At 42.9% G+C, this 17,077-nt stretch overlaps 1 protein-coding gene across 2 annotated transcripts in view; it reads right to left on the bottom strand.

Annotated features, from left to right (window-relative positions):
• The window catches only part of LOC138528653 (F-box/WD repeat-containing protein 7-like), an 865,213-nt gene that overhangs the window by 126,569 nt on the left and 721,567 nt on the right, over nucleotides 1–17,077 (bottom strand). For both annotated transcript variants that reach the window (XM_069640473.1, XM_069640474.1), the window contains one exon: nucleotides 4,496–4,609. In XM_069640473.1, the coding sequence (XP_069496574.1) occupies nucleotides 4,496–4,609 (114 nt within the window). The remainder of the gene's footprint in view (nucleotides 1–4,495; nucleotides 4,610–17,077) is intronic.

Here is a 17,077-nt window from a genome sequence, read left to right as displayed (position 1 = left end):
AGCGCGTCGAGGACCGGGACCTGGAACGGGCATGGCGAGAACGGTTACCCTTGTCCGAGCGGGACCTCTCCCGCGCACCGTGCCGACCACCCGAGCCCGAAGGCGTACGAGCGGTGTCTCTCGACCGATCACGACTGATCCCACTCGGAGGCGCGGACGGACCGGTGCCCTGCGATTCGAGAAACGCTAACATCTTCTTCCCGAAGGAAGCCCATTCCTCCGGTGTCGCTTGCATGGTGGGATAAGCGACCCGCCGACGGGTGGAGTCCTCGGAAGAGGACGGGGAAGGCGACCAATGCCGGCGCTTCTGGGAATGCCTCGAAGAGGCAGAGGAGTGGCGAGACCGACTCCTGGAAGGAGACCCACTGGACCTCCGACGATGACACGGAGAGTCGCCTCTCGAATCATCTGTCGAAATCCCTGCAGACCTCGACTTCCGGGGCTTAGACACCCTACCTACCGCCAACTTCTTGCCCTCCCGCAAGGCCTTGGCCATGAGCGACTGACAGTCGTCCGTGTCGTGGGCCTCCCCGAGGCACCAGAGGCAGGCATCGTGCGAGTCCGTTACCGACATCTTGGACCCACAGTCCCCGCATTTCTTGAAGCCCGGACGCGGGGTTGAAGACGAGGTAGACATCGTCACGAACAGACTTTTTACAAAAACCGAACAGGTTCAAAGAACCGAGAAGAATACAACAAACGCCAAAGAGTCGAGGCGTACCGAGATTCACGAAGCGAACACGTTTGCGGAAAAAACAGAACTGAGGCTACGGGCGTCCTACTTATCATATCGGGTGACGTCGGCCGTCGGAGGTCGTCTTCGGGGACGGCGCATCGACGCAGGAAATTTTCCAAAGCAGCACAGCTGTGGTGATTACTGTCAAAGATATGGAATATGTCGGAGGACCCAATCCCCCCCGAAAGAGAGAATTCTCAGAAATGTGCCAATTCCCCTCTACCTTCGAGACCCCCAGCAACTTTGCTGGATTTTAGGACTTAATTTTCAACCTGGAGAGCGAGACCCTTTCTCCACACTCTCGCATGTATTTTTAATGTGAATTTTACCTGTTTCTTTTGGTTGTGGAGTCAGACAAACTCCATAGGTATCATCTTTACATGGTGTCACACATCACCTTCAGTTCAGTGGCACAGGGAAGTCTTTCAGATTTCCCAAAGGTTTAAATACCTTCTCTTGGATAGACTGTTTCCAAGAGCAGTGAAGTGAAATTGACGTTATTTACCATGCAGTGCCCTTTGGGTGCACTACAACAACCCTGAACTCCTAGCAATAGGAATCCAACCTTTGGTATACGTCTGTACTACACAGGTTTGTAGTGTGTTGAGCAGACAGGCTTATCTCAAGAGGGCCGTGGCACAGGGTCAATGTGAGCTGTAGGGGAGTTAGATTCACAGTACAGCGACAAGTATTCAAATAAACACACACAAGATTCTTGAATAAACAATTATTAATGCATCAGTCAGAGTAAGCCTTCTTCAGAAGGGGGTAATATAACAGTAACACTCAAAAGCACTACAAAAATGCACACACTTATTTCTAAATCAGTAAGTACCCTTTTGGGATGGACCGCAGACACTACCTACACCTTCAGCTGACTTCAATAGTTAGGGTGCTGGAGACATTAATATATCACTGTTGCATTTAGAATCAGATTTAAGAGTTCGTCAAAGAGAAAGGTTGTTAAGACACAAAAAGAGATCGCACAATTTCTCAGCGCAGGTAAGTACTTTTGTAAACCCTTTCCTGAAAGGAAGATCAATAACATTCCCAGGAGGAAGAAGTGTCATTCAGGGAGCCAGGCAAAGTCAATTTGAGCCATAGTCTAGGTGAAACTGAAGCACTTCTCAGAAATAAAAGTCTTGCACAATGTTCTAAAATTATTTGAAGATAGAAGAATTCAAAGTAGGGACACAAGTTCTTTAGTCTTGTGGGGTAAAGAAGCTGTCAGCAAATCTACAGAGCAACCACAACAAGTCTCACCAACAGAGAACAAGTGCAGTAACACGACAAGAGGTAAATTTTCTTACACTTTACAGTACTTTTACGTTGAAGAAAAGTGCAGCAGGTGACTTCTGTTCCTGTGCAGCTCTGCAGATCCTGGTGTTCCTGGACCTCAGTTGTGGGGACAAGAGGGAGGACTTCTGGGGACTCCTGCACTGCAATGGGACGGTCATCGACCACAACCAGCAATCTTCAAACAAGTGGCACATCGGTGTTTCAGCTCCTCGCGTCTACCGCAAATAGCAACACAGCGGTTTCTGGCTAACGAGATGGACTTTCCTTGCATCTGGGGTCCACCACTCTGTTGAGGTGGCTCAGGTTTGGTCAGTCCTGCTTCCTGGGAGTCCGGAGGATCTTCCGGGAGCTCTTGGCCAGCTTAAAATGAACGCACACAATCTGGTGTTCATCTTCCTGGCGTTTCGGTTTTTCAGCAGCAACTCTGGAAATTCAACCAGCTTCGAGAAGGTTGTCCGAGTGGCTTACTTTGGAGTTGATTGGTCCCACCAACTCAAGGGGAGAAGTCTTCTCTAGTCGAGACTAATTCAGAGCTTAGGTACAGCAGCAGGGCTTCACCGGGCAAACCAACGGTCCATGAGTTGCAGCAGGTTTCTCTTCCAAGTTCTTCTTCGGCTCCTTCGTCCAGTGGTCGATTCTGCCTTGCAAGCCAAAAAGTCTCGCCTTTTATGCAGGTTTCTCCCATTCATTGCAGCCTAGCTGCATTCATTGCAGCCTAGCTGTCAGTCACCCAGTGTTTGGGAGAATGCTCATAAATGTGCCGATTCATCCCACCCTCCAGCTCTTTTGCTAAACTGTGAGACTTTGAACTTTTCAAATCAAAGTGTTTTCTTTGTGTGTTTTCTTAGGTTATGGCGTTTTAGGCAATCATGGTAGTTTGTTGTAAGACCACTGTCACTAGCCATTTTGAGAGGAAAGGGTAGTAACACAAATATACTTCAATACTGTACACTGAGTTTCTGAATCAGACAAGGTCCTTTTGGGATGGCCCAAAGACACAACCTACACCCCACAGGTAACTTCAGTAACAAGGGTGCCTGGGACATTAATTACTTACTGTTGGCATTCAGAACACTCTAAAAAGGCCAAGGTGATTAGAACACAAGAAATTACAAATATTCATAACCAGGGCAAATACTTTCGGATAGCATTTAGAAGAGCCATTCAATTCAAATAAGCTAAGCCAAAGTCGAATTGCCAAAATTATTTGTATAGGATGCAGCACTTCAGGTAAGCAAATGGAAAAGTCTTTCCACAAGTTCTTAGGAGTCTATGATAAAAAGAAGAATCAAATGTAGGGCCACAAGCTGATTAGATTTCTGAGTTGTAGAAGTTACAAGCACTTCCACAGTAAGAGATAAGTTCTCTCAGACTTGTTTTACAGTACCTTGGTAAAGAAGAAAAGATGCAGCTGACGACGCATGTTCCTGTGCAGCTCTGCAAACAAGAAATGTTGAAAAAAAGAAGGCAGGGGCCAATTTGGAAAAATTGTCACTTATGAGTGCTGTACTGCAGATGAGAAATCAGCCTGCAAGTACACCGCACAAAAGGTAGTAAAAAGTAACACCCCCCCAAACATCGCCCCCCCCCCCCCCCCCGTCTCCATCATCACTCCACATAGGGTGATAAAAGCCATCTCACTATTCTTGGGAACTGTAGTTCACACAAGAAAATGTTTAACATTAAGAGAAATCCAAGGGACATGTCAGTGGCACTGCACAGAGGGTGCTGAATGTCACTATGCAAAAAGCAGATACCTATGGAGTTTACAAGACTCCATTAAACAGTTAAAATCCTAGTCAGCGAAAAATACGAGTGAATGGGAAAAAGTACAGCTCACTCAGGAGGTTAAAAATCAAAGATCCCAGATTCTAGCAAAAGAGCCGAGGGTCTCTAAGGTTAAAGGGAATTAGTACAGAAACTGAACATTATCCCTAACTGTAAGTAATGCAGTAGAGGCTGATGTGCAAATAGCCTAGGCATGCCGAAACAGGTTCTCTAACTGGGGTCATTTTTGACCCATTACTTCAGGTAACTAAAAAGGAGGTTGTCTGTACTCAAAGTTCTGAAGGGTCACATGACCGTATCTTTCCTATGTACATCAAAGGGTAGGTTCCAATTACTCAGTGGATGTCTAAAGGAGTCTGATCAGACCCCAGAGGTCAACTAGAGGTAGCACATATATTGAATTACTGTAAATGCAATTGTCTTCTTATTGAAAAGGTACAACGGAAATACATCAGCAAGTGCTCCAGAAACAAAAGGGTGTTTCACACCTGCGGGTTCAGAAATTGCACTTCATATGTACACAACAAATTAGGCACTGTCTCGACAAGTGCCTGGTAGTAACGCAAATCATTAAGTGGTAGGGAATTTCTCTTCAGCAAATGCTTCCCACCAGGATCTCGAGGTGCAGACTGGGAGAACTGTGAATGGTTTGTGGATAGAAAGGACTCTTACCTCACCAGTTATCGCGGACCACACCTTCAACGTGTTGTCATCAGATCCGCTGACTATTCGGTTCCCACAGAACTGAAGGCAAGTTATAACGTGGTCATCATGTCCCTTTAGAACCTGTAACAGAGGAATTGGTGTGAACGCGAGTCAAAATGCCTGTAAATGAAGGTACGAAAACACTCTTGCTGGACACAAAAGGTGAAAATAGCATTAACAGGCTAGCAGTGAAGAGTGCTGGGTATGAGTTTTTAGGAACAAGAGAAACATTCAGTTTGAGAAAAGCAGACTGTTGGGAGATTTTTCCACAGCACTCTGGTGAGCGATGTAGAACCATTTAACTGTGCAGCAAAACAGCACTACAACTAAAAGATAGACCACACCTCACTGTAAAGATAGTTATAGAAGAGTTGGTAGGTTTCAATAAGAGGGAGGAAGGCTGGCAGTGAATTACAGTTAAGCCCAACAGTTTTTCCCAACGAACACACTGCACTGTACAGTAAGTACCTGCGCCTAATCTCCAATATTAACGTATCCTACATAATGTTGGGCTGCTATGTGTATAGAACCAAGACATCAAACCCTCATGTCTGTCAAGGAACAAGAGCTATTGGCCTAATATCCTTACGACCATAGAAGAAGTGTGTGAAGCACAAAATATATATGTTGAAAATAACTCCTCTTTTCAAGAAGAAAGGAAACGTGATTATAATTAGGCAATCTTTAGCCATAAATGCAAACCTAGTATTCAAGCCTGTTAGGACAGTTTTTCTTAATATAACCATTCAACTGAGGAAGTACAAAACTCCACTCTTAGCATAAGGCTGTACCACCCGAGTTCAGGGTAGCGTAAACGGAGCAGCCAGGCTTATCTTAGGATGGCTGTAGAATCAGTACAAATGAAATTTTAATACAAATGGTCCAAAGAAACACTGAAACCTTATGTATTGTAAAAATAAAGGATTTAAATACAAGTAGGCCCAGATAAATCTAAATCTTGGAGGAAATAAGTACCATCACATTTTATATAACCACAATTATACAAACAACACTATGCTTTAAGGTACACAGACCAAAGCATATAACCTTTTCTGGAACACCTAACAGGAGTTCTAGGGAAGTCAAAAGCAATAGTTACTTTTAGATAACTTTCAGTAATATCAGGGTAGTAGACCCTATCAGTTGTACTGTGATGCTCAGCAACAAACCAAATAGTAAATCAACTGGACAGTATACTTTTCTGATCTAGTGAAACACAGATTCTAGCTACGCGAGACGTGACGGTGGAAAGACGCTGCATTTGTGTTCAATGTGGCATGCTAAGAGACATTCTGGATGACATGGCTATGTATGGCTTGAGCAATTTGAAGATGGAAAACACTGCCGGCTTGCTGTTTCCACTTAGAAGTGGGTGCTGGTGTGGGTCATCTTGAGACCTTTTGAAGCTTGGAGATGCCCTATTGATGAGGTGCTAGTGTGCATTTTGACACAAGAAGTGATTTATTGAGCAGTGAAGCAGTCCCACCCACTTGCTCCACCCGCCCACAAACTGCCTGCCTACTTCAACGGTCCTCACGCACACCGTGGAAGTGCGAGGCCGTTTGGCAGCAATCGCTGTGTATTGGACTATCTACCTCACCGTCTGTAAGGAGAAGCACCAGACACGCCTTACCCTCCTCCTCTTTGTACCCATTGGACACCGCTTTGAATCCCGCCCACTTGCTCCTCCCGCCCACCAACTGCCTGACTACTTCAATGACCCTCACGCACACCGCGTGTGGGCACCCGAAAGTGCCCCGGAAGTGCGGGGCTGTTTGGCTGCAATCGCTGTGTTTTGGACTATCTACCTCGCCATCTGCAAGGAGAAGCACCAGACACGCTGTAAAAACCCTCCACTTTGTGCCCATTGGACACCTCTTTGAAGTAATTATTCATGGCTTAAGTTCGTAGTATCAGCATTGACTTGTGTTACTTACATGGTTGCTCTTTTCTTGTCCATAGTCCCACCCACTTGCTCCTCTGGCCCATCAACTGCCTTCCTACTTCAACGGCCTTCACACGCACTGGGCGCACGCACCAGGAAGTGCCCCGTAAGTGTAAGGCTGTTTGGGTGTGCAGCGTGTGGAGCGTGAGGACCAAGGCAGGTAATTATAAAAAGAGAAAAAAAAAATAACTTTCTGAATGCAAATATATATCTGTATTTTCTTCTTTCATCCCATGGGGACAGTGTAATTGAATCCAATCACAGAGGCATAGGAACACCTAGCATTAGCGTTGCTGTGGATCACACGGGAATCATCCGTCCTTATTCGCAACCAAACTCAGCAGCTACAAATAACTGCCAGCTTTGATAAATAAGCGACAGTACTTTCGCTTATCACAATGGATAAGAGCTTGAGGAGTACAAAACTACTTCAAGAAGCATCTGAAAAACGACTCCCTCCCCTTTCCGCGCTGAACTGCATTTCGTTCAAACCCGATGAAAACATTAAGTCAACAGGCAAAGATCCCCACGCCTTGGTTTCCGAGTCCGGCGAGGAGCCTAAGGTCATGTCCAACATGTACCCAAACTCTCTAACTGCCATTGAATCTGCACCAAAAGTGCTCCACTCGGAAATGGGCACTGGTTTCTCAGTTAACAATACCCAAAACTCAGGAGGAACAATTGCAATCACCATGCCTTATATGGAAACCCTCTCCAATATACCCATTAATGACAATTCCATCCTGGGTGCTTCAATTGAGGAGAGTTTTAACCCCACTTGTGATACATCGTTGGTGGCGCCTGCTGTCATGACAGAACTCCACAAGCGTGTACGTTTATCGCTTGGACCCTCGACTCCAGTAACTGGCTACATGAGCCATCGCAAACAGGTACACGTTTATAAAGCAAACTCTGGTCAACATGACAAATCTAACTACAATAAAAGTGAGGTACCAGTAAGTGCAAAGGGTGCACCACAGATGAAGGCTAGCTCACAAACCTTGGACGCCGCAACATCCATTCTAGAGCCACTTCAAGCCCAAACTCCTGTACTTGCTCACCATCCTACTCATCAAAGCATACCTAGAGAGGAAATATGTCAGCCCCATTCATCTTTTCCGTTTTATCCACTTGAAGAATCCCTGATTGACCTAAATTAGCAGGTATTACAGAACTTTCCTGTACTCATACGGATACCTAACTTATTGGATAAGGGACACAAGTATACACATCATGCTATTATTGCACTCAAAATGTCTACATCTGATATCCTTGCCAAATTAAGTAAAATAGAAGGATTCATGCTAGCCCAAGAAAATTGTCATTCCTTCTGGGCAATGCATGCTGCCAAGGTATCCAAGCCTAATCACATTGAGCATGTGACTGCACCTAAAATCTTTCACAGCACACCCAAACCCACGAGTGTACAGATCTCCCTCCCCCCACCCCTGTTATACCTTTTAAAACCTTTGTTCAGGTACATCAGCCTCAAAACTTCCAGCTCTCAGGTTCCATTGATACTCCGCAACCCGACTACATGGAAGAGGCCAAGCCACAACATGAAAGAATCTTAGCTAATGGAAATATTCTGCTGAATGCAAACACGGTCCATCAGGACCTGTTGAATTCTGCTTATGTCACAAATGTGTCAATTCAATCTAAAGTTCCAGCGGTCTCTCCCGACAGTCCATCAGCATTAACTGATTTCTTAGACCAAAATGCTGATAAGGAGAACCCTCTGCTTCTACCATGGAAGCCGATTTGCAACCAAACACACAGTTCCAAAAAAGACATCCCTTATCTAAATCTGCCACTCTGACTATGACCACTACATTGGCCTCAACCCATGTCAAAAAATATGGCATCCCAAAAAAATCAAAGGCCATAATTCGACCATTAAATAAATGTGCAATATCTCACAAGATGATGCCACTATAGATCTCAATCAGCTTGATTCTGAAAGCCAAAGCCCTGCAAGTGAAGAATCATAAGCCAGTGATGCATCCGAGTGAATCCTCATTGTCCTCTTATACAGGCTTGCATCAGCCGAAAGGGCCAGCAAATGTTTCAAATCCAAATATGACTGGTATTGTGGACATACTGAAAAGAAGTGTGGATTAAAGCTCTACACTCATACAAACCCAAATGTCTAATTTCTTTCAAAAAACAGAAAACAAAAAGACCTCGGTCGTGGCACAAGCTAGTCATACTAGTAATGTCTTGCAACGAAGAGCATGGCCCCAAATGCCATCCATGACCAAATCTCTATCACTAAGGCAGTCTCTACCTCACTTGGGTTTATGTCTTCCAATCTTTTGAAGTCACCTCTTTCAGAAGTGGCAGAGTCATTATCTCCTTTACCTGAACAAGACATACCAACTTCACACACCATAGGGAAATCGCCAAAGCAGATAGCAAGTAAAGCAGCCACTCCTCCTGGCCTAGCCAGTAGTCCTCACACCGCTACAACAAAATTTGCGAATGTTTCTCCTGACATGAAACTCTTGTTAGGGTGGTGCACCAACACTTAAAAAAAATGACTAGCCACTTTAAATCGTTCTGCGCTTATGTAATTATTCCATCAAATTCCTAGGCTGCGTTACGTGATATCTGATGACGTGGAATGGATTAAACTTCCATGCCATCAAAATAATCGAATGCTTTGTAAACTTCACTCACCTATGGGATCACCAAATAGACCTTGCTCACCTCGGATTTGAATTGTATGCCTTTCGGTCCATGACCAAAACTGCTGAGTTTATTGAGCTCAAGCCTCAGTCTGCGATTGCAATGCCTTTGTTAAGCACATCTGAACAACAATCCCATGAGCTGAATAATATCATGAAGGACCAATTTGAATCTTTAAAGAGTCTTGCTTGGCTAGAACAGCTCATCAAATCTCTATCCAATGCAAACATGCAGGTGGCCAAGACATAAATTACTTCCTGGTCCATCTGCTTGTGGAATTGTTGTGGCTTTTAAAACTTGTTTGCTTGGCACAAATCGTTCGTTGCATTGGAACCACCTTCGATTTTACTTTTACAAGAACCAATGTTGCTGGTTGACATTGTTCTAGGTGGCTTTACCTCCTACCGAGCAAAAAGAGGTATTTGAGGTTGTCCTTCTGGAGGTTTGGCAATATTAATTAAAAATAATTTCATATTCACCTCTCAACATATCTATTCCTCCCCAGAGTGTCTAGTCTTTTTTTTTTATTTATTGATACGGTTGAGAAACTCAACCTTTCAATATAAAAAAATATGAACATTTTACATTTGTCATTTAAATACAATTATACAAATCAAACAATTATTCGCATCATATACAGATAAAACAAGGTAAAATTGATAAAATAAAACATTCTCAAAATTCAACAAAATTATCACAGCAAAATTTAAATAAAATTCTTGGATCAAAATAGGTCTAGGCATATCCATATGACCACTAGGATTTTTTTGTATCCGTACTATCCTTATCAAGACTTAATTCATTCAAGAAATGTATTGTTGCATAACCAACTGTTCTTGAGTACACATGGAATATGCATTTCCAAAGATCTTTCGCCCCCATGTGTAACTTATACTCAAAGTTTTAAAATATTTAATTCTCATTTCCTTCAACTTGTCGCATTTCGTAATAATGTGCTCTAGGGATTCTTCTTCAATATTGCAGAAGCGGCATATACTAGTGAACTCAGTATCCTTAGCCCATTTTGCTGTTACCGCTCTGGTATGCCATAAATTCAGTCTTAGGCGCAGAAGTCCTGCACGATGCACGACACTAGGAGATTTCAGAAGATATGCCTCTGTAATACCATATGCTTTGAGGCCAAATGGGTTTTGATTGAAATGTTTGTACTTGTTACATAACTCCCTGGTTTCTATCCAATCCAACTCCCACATTTTACACTTAGCTTTATTCAGAGTTATCTGTTATGTCTGCTTCTTGCATAAACTTCTGCGCCTGCACTTTCCATTGCAGAATATAGGCTTCCTTAGATGTTCGGATATAGTTTGCCAATTGTGTAACTAGACCGTTCCGGTGCTCTTCCAAGACACATTTCCTGTAGAGCATACACACCCTCCATTTATAAGACACGTATATAGACGTTATTCCCAATTCGTGCCTTATCAGGGCTATGGGTGTGGATGACGGTAAATTTAACAGAGCTCTCCAGAAGAGCCCTTCTTTCTTATTCCAAAAACAACTAGGTTGGATCGATTTAGTTTCAGCACCATATAGCAGAATTGGCAAATCTGTCTGTAATCGATTAATAGAGGCGCAAAAGTAAACTTACAATATTTGCCACTAATACTTTTTGACTGAGATATCAAGCTCTTCCATCTGGAATTTAGACAACTCATAAGGAGAGTCATTTGGATTATTGCTGATGTTTATGCCTAAGTATATATATTCAGATACTGATTCCACTTCCTCTCCATATACCTTCCATCCCAACCTTTTATTTCGTTGATTGCAATTGCCAAATTGGATCACCTGCGTTTTTTAAAATATATTTATGGTCATATTATGGATTGCGTAGTTCTCCAAAGCACATAGCATATTTCGAAGACCCATGGGCGTTTTAGATAACAAAAGGTCGTCAGCAAATAGAAGCCATTTAACCTCAAAGGAGCCCAACCTCGGAGAGTCGGTCATAATGTTATCAAATTCTTTACCGATGTCAAGGATAAAGAAGTTGAAGATAGATGACGCAAGAATAGACCCTTGCTTGAGACCGCTAGCGCTGCAAATCAGGTCTAATAGAATTCCCTCATTATTCAGTCTAATTTGTAAGGAGGTTTGGGAGTGGAGATCGATAATCCACTTGAGTATGTTCCACGGGCAGTCGACCAGATTTCAGGATTCTCTTTGAGCATTTTGTTGTTGAGACCATCGAGTCCAGCAGCCTGTGAGCTACAGAGTTTGAAATATACAACAATATATCGTCCTGATCAAAAGTAATTTGATGGTCCCAGTTTTCGCTCTGATGGCAATCTGGCTGTCTATCAAGGGAGTTTGATATATATGCAGGAAGTACGCACACCAAGTTTCAGCTGAAATAGTTTATCTGAACCGAATTTTGATCTTTATAAGTTGCCTCATTTAACACGCCCCATATTATAGCAGTCGACTTGGAGGAAATGTTCCTTAGCATAAGTTCACTATCTCTCTGAAAGCACAAGGCCTTCCTTCCTTCCTTTTTGCCAGTTTTTGTATCTCATACAAAGTTGTTTAGTTTTCAATATCCTTTCTTCAATTGGGAGATGTTTTATCATACGTATCTGATGTCGTAGCTCTGATTTTTTTTGATTTTCACCTCTATGTTAAATGTATAGATATGCTTATAGCCATGGCCTTGTACAGAATCATTAACTGTGGCATATTGTTGCATAGAAGACGCAATCCATCCCTGAGTTATAAGACAATTTTTTATCAAAGCTCATCAATAAAGAGTCGGACCATTTCAATCGATTTCTCGCATTATTGGCAATTACATTGCCTTTATATATCCCCCAGCATTTTGCCGACAACTTAATCTCCAACTCCCACTCTAGGCAAAGTTGTGCCAAGTACTTGCAGGCGGGATGTCACCTTCCACTGCACCATTAACCATAACCAATTGCATATTTTCCATATATTGATTCCATCTTAATCCTTCAACTGATACTTTTTTATTTTTGGGGGCCAGGTGAAGATTAATGTCTCCCATAACTAACACAAAACCTATATGTTTTCCTAATGCAATTCTCAAACAGATTTTCTCCAAATGGTCAAAAAAACAGTCTATTGACAAGTGAGCTTTCCCCCAATAGATAATGACCATTATGAAGGTATGGGCTTCACTAGACAATTTAATGAATTGAATAACGGGAGTGCCAGAATTAAAAATTGTAACTTTAAACCCTTTTGATTTTCTTATAGCTATCAGAAGGCCGGCGATAGGTCTCCCCCTAGGAATGGAGATGGTTGGTTCTATCACTATCTCATAGCCATTCCAAATAGGGGCTTCAACCAACCAAGTTTCCTGCAATACTACAAAGTCGAAATCATCGCGCTCTGAACTGCGAGTATTGATAAAGTGTTTGAAACCCTGGGTATTCCAGCATACAAGGTTGGTTTTTTCTTTTGTGATGGATTGTTATGCATGGTCAGACCTTTTCTTTCCATAGTTGTTTTGATCCCTGGTATTAGAGCCATAGATGCGAGGTACCCATTTTTTAACTCCCAGTCTTTCACCTCCTATTTCCTGACACTCCTCTCTATAGATATTGAAAACCATATGGAGAAGAGAATTTCTGGCCTCTCACACAATATCAGCCAGAACAGTTGACCAAAACATAATCCTTGACCTTGATAGATCCTTGTCACTCAAGAACTCAACCCTATCGATATCGGAAGATGTTATATTTCTCAACTCCGGTATTTCTTTGCAGATATTAAAGACACAGGATCGATTAAGGTCATATCGAGCATGTGGGTATTCTCTACATTCTAAAATGAAGCAGTGGTAATTACTTTGCCTCATTGTTATCACCTTTGGGGTATACGCTCGGGCTGAACTTGCACTTGCTTTCCACTGATCCCCCACTGAGCCGTCCTCCCTGTCTCCGACAGGGTTTATCGATGGCGGCACGGAGGTACAAGAGTCAGTCTTAGTTTTCCTTGTAATTGGATTTACCTGATCATTATCCCTTTTGGATTTCTCCATCTGCCTTTCCATAATGTATTGTTCAATTGTCTTATTTATTTCCTCACGCATCTGTGCATCGCTCCGACCACCCCCATCAGCCTCAGATTGTATAATAAGAGGAGAATCACCAGAAGGAATCTGTAATTGAACTCTTTCCTTCTCAATTGCCGCCTCACTTGCAGCCACTAAATCATCTAAAGGTTTATAACATCCCAAAGGAAAGTTTCCCCTTATTCTTCACCAATTGCTGATTCAGTTGATCCCTGCAATCAATGTTCTCCTTTTGTTTAGAGGCCTCATCTTGTATAGCATTTGTTATTTTTAAAAATCATCTAGGCTTTGCCCGTGTTTTGTTAGCTTTTTTCTTTTTAAGGGGTTCAGCTCTTTTATTGACGGAGAACTCACCTGGGGCTTTTTTTACTGGAGCAATGATTGTATCAGATTGGCATCCCTCTTTGCCTAGAACATCTTCGTTTCTCACTATAACAGGACGAGGCAACAATTTCTCAATGCGCTCTCTAGTTAGATCAATCCGAGTTTTAGACTCGGACTCTATGCCCCCACCTTTTGCATCATTACTGCCACTAAAAATAAAATGTTTGGACTGAGGCAGCCCTTTACTTCCAATACCTTGCAGACTATCAATGTGTGACTGAGTCTTTTACACTACAGTGTCTGAAAATCTGAAACTGGGGATCACCTACTATAGATTCCCCCACCCCACTTCCTTCATTCATTTTGCTTGTTAGCTTTGTCAGCAATATCGTTTGATTGTTCATTTTTTGGTCCATAGCTTCGTATAGTTTGGCCAAGGATAGCAAGGCTGAATTCATAGTCAGAAAGGTTGTGCTCATATCCCCCTGTGCTACTATTTCCTCCATATGATTATTGTCCGATTCCACTGACCCGTGTCTCCCCCCCCCCCCCCCCGGGGTATCTTTACCTGCCTTGGAGTTGGAAGAACAAATGATAGCGAGCTTATAGATGCTTCTTTATCAGATATTGTTGATGTGTTGGAGGATGTTTTAGTTTCCTTATTTGTTGGAATTTGAGGATCACTGGTCTCCTTTATCACCTCTGGCAGGACCTGATCACTTAAATTTTGAATTCTGATTGGCGACAAAACTTCAAGCTGCATGAATAAGGTCACCCGTGTTAGAATGAACAAACACCACTTCTTCCTCACTAGTTGACACCCCAGACAAATCCATAAAATTGAGAGCCTCCTCATCCACTTGACCAGTTATGCGTACATTGCGATAAGCTTCCCTCAATCTATGTTGGGCTTCAACGGAGCATGCTCTAGGTGGGCTCTCACTGATTATACTAAGTGTTTTACATGTTCCTGGTATATCATTCTCACAACGTTTACACACTTTTCATTGTTTTGTCTGATATTATGCTCCCACACTTTGTACTCTCAATCGTCTGTACATTGTTTTTGATAGCAGCCACTTCCAAGTCGAGTGTTTAGTTCATGAAGATTGTCAAGTTTACCATGGCTAACTTTGTTTAAAACAATTTCATTTTTCCCCGCACCCATAACCGCCCCCAGATTGTAATATTGGAGAATGTCGCATCCTTTAGTAATGGAAAGGTTTCTAGCTTTATTTACCACTTTCCTGTCACCCATGCGAATCATGGCATTCTTCTTTTGCTGTTTTATTGGTGTTACCGGAACAGGAACTACATTTAGTGGAATCACTTTTGCCCCCTCTTTAACTAACATCATATTTATTACTGGCATACCTGTTTTCAAGGTGAATGAAATTGTTTTTTTCCTTTATAGGCAATGCAGTCAGTGGTAATCAATAAGGACCCCTCGTGCACTAACCTTTTTGGTAGGGCAGTAAAAAATATGTTTGATAAATTACTCAAGCGCCGCTCTGAATACCCAGAAATAGTACACTTGTTACTACTTTTCCAGAATTAATCAGCAACAGAATTTTACCTTCCTTGCATGTTTTGTATGTTTAAACACAAAATAAACAAATTAAAATAAATATAACGAGGTGCACAGCAACACAATAACAAGATAAACAACTTAAAAGGCACACATCATACAAAAAAAGGGAAAAAAAATAAATTAAATAAATCAAACCTCGCCACTCTCGCTACTCCCGCTAGACAGCGAGACAGCAATCGCTCAAAAACACTTGAGCGAAATGCACTTCTGCGAAATGCGCGCGCGCAAATGCGCATGCACTAAACTTAAATAGGATTCTGGGAAATGAGGCACGTTAGAATCTGGATGGTGGGACAAAAAAGAAAAACAAGGAAAAATGAAAATAAAGAATGGCTGCCAAGTAACAGTTAAAAGGTTCAAAATCCTATTGGAAGCCGAATCGCACAGTCAGCGTCACGTGGGTCATTTGTTTGAAGCTTCAAGGATATCCACGGCAGGAGGCTTGGCAAAATAGAACAGCGCAACCCAGCAAGACAGCAGCGAGAAAGCACACGCTCAAAAACACTTGCGCGAAATGCACTTCTGCAAAATGTCTTTGAAGTATTGTTTGAAGCATCTCCCTCTCATAGTATTCTGGTGGTTTCCCTATATTGGAATCCTACTGCAATACCCATTGAAACTAATACAAAATCTAAACTCCGTATTTACAGTTGCATTTATTAGCAATCCATATTATGAAATCATAATTGGAGGTGACTTTTAGGGAGAATTTTCATATAGGTGCTAATGCCCTTCACCTTATAGACCCATCAACTTTGCTGGTTTTTGAGGACTTGATTTTTTTTTACCTGGAGAGAGTGTGACTCTTTTTCCCCACTCTCGTTTTGAAATGTGTTTTACTCTTGTGTTTCTTTGGTTATGGAGTCTAACCCACTCCATAGGCATCATCTCTTCATTTGTGTCACACAGCACCCTCAGTGCAGTGGCACAGGGAAACCTTTCCAGGCTTTCCCAAGGTTTAAATACCTGGTCTGGGATAAACTACTGTTTCCCAGAGTAAGTGAAGTGAAATTGACTTTACTAGTCTTTTTAAATTCCTAGACCCAGCACACCCGATCTCTCAATAGAGTGCTGGAGGGGTTACTTAGTATCCCCTTTGTCTAGATAATCGTGTAGCAGTCAAATGCTACCCTTTCCTCTCAGAATGGCTGGTGGTAGTGGTTTTACAACGAACTACCATGATTTTTCCCGACCGCAAGCGCCGGTAGCGTTAAATTGTGGGAGCCATGTTTTTCAAGATGGCGTCTGAGCCTCCTTTGTTTAAACAGGTCCCGGTCTTCTTTTATCGCCATTTCTTTTTGGAAAGGTCCTTCTAGAGTTTGTCTCAGCGTGCCAAAGGTTTGGTCCCTTTGTTCCTTCGCCTTTGGCGGGCTTCAGGAGTGAAGACGGCCACTGGCACCCGAGTGTCTGGGGTGGGCAGGAAGTGAGGGAGGTGCCCAAAACTCCCTGTGCTTAGTCTCCTAGGAGACCCAAATGCACTCTGTGGTCATTGGCTGGATGACTGTCCGACAAGGACAGCCACCCTGCTGGGTGAGTGACAGCTAGGCTGGAATGAATGGGAGAGAACTGCATAAAAGGCGAGTCTCTTGGCTTGGAAGGCAGTCTTGACCACTGGAACGAAATAACCGAAGATGACCTTGAAGAGAACAGCTGCTGCAACTCCTGGACAGTTGGTTTGCCCGGTGAAGCCCTGCCACAGGGCCGAATCGCCAAGTTCACCTCGACAGAGAAGCCCCTACAAGGACTTCTCCCTTTGAGTTGGTGGGACCAATCAACTCGACAGTAAGCCACCGAGATACCAATCTCGGAGCTGGTTGCATTTTCCTCGGAGTGCTGCAGGAAACCTTATAACTAGGGAGGGGGACACCAATTTGTGTGCTTTACTCACAACCACCGGAAATAAAGATTTTGCCAAGTGCCAGCTTTTGGACCAGTCCCAGTGCA

The sequence above is a fragment of the Ambystoma mexicanum genome, chromosome 7q (assembly GCF_040938575.1).
Source record: "Ambystoma mexicanum isolate Mex_15411 chromosome 7q, UKY_AmexF1_1, whole genome shotgun sequence".
NCBI lineage: Eukaryota > Metazoa > Chordata > Amphibia > Caudata > Ambystomatidae > Ambystoma > Ambystoma mexicanum.
The sequence above is the reverse complement of the archived record's forward strand: the minus strand, read 5'-3'. Positions and strand labels throughout refer to the sequence as shown.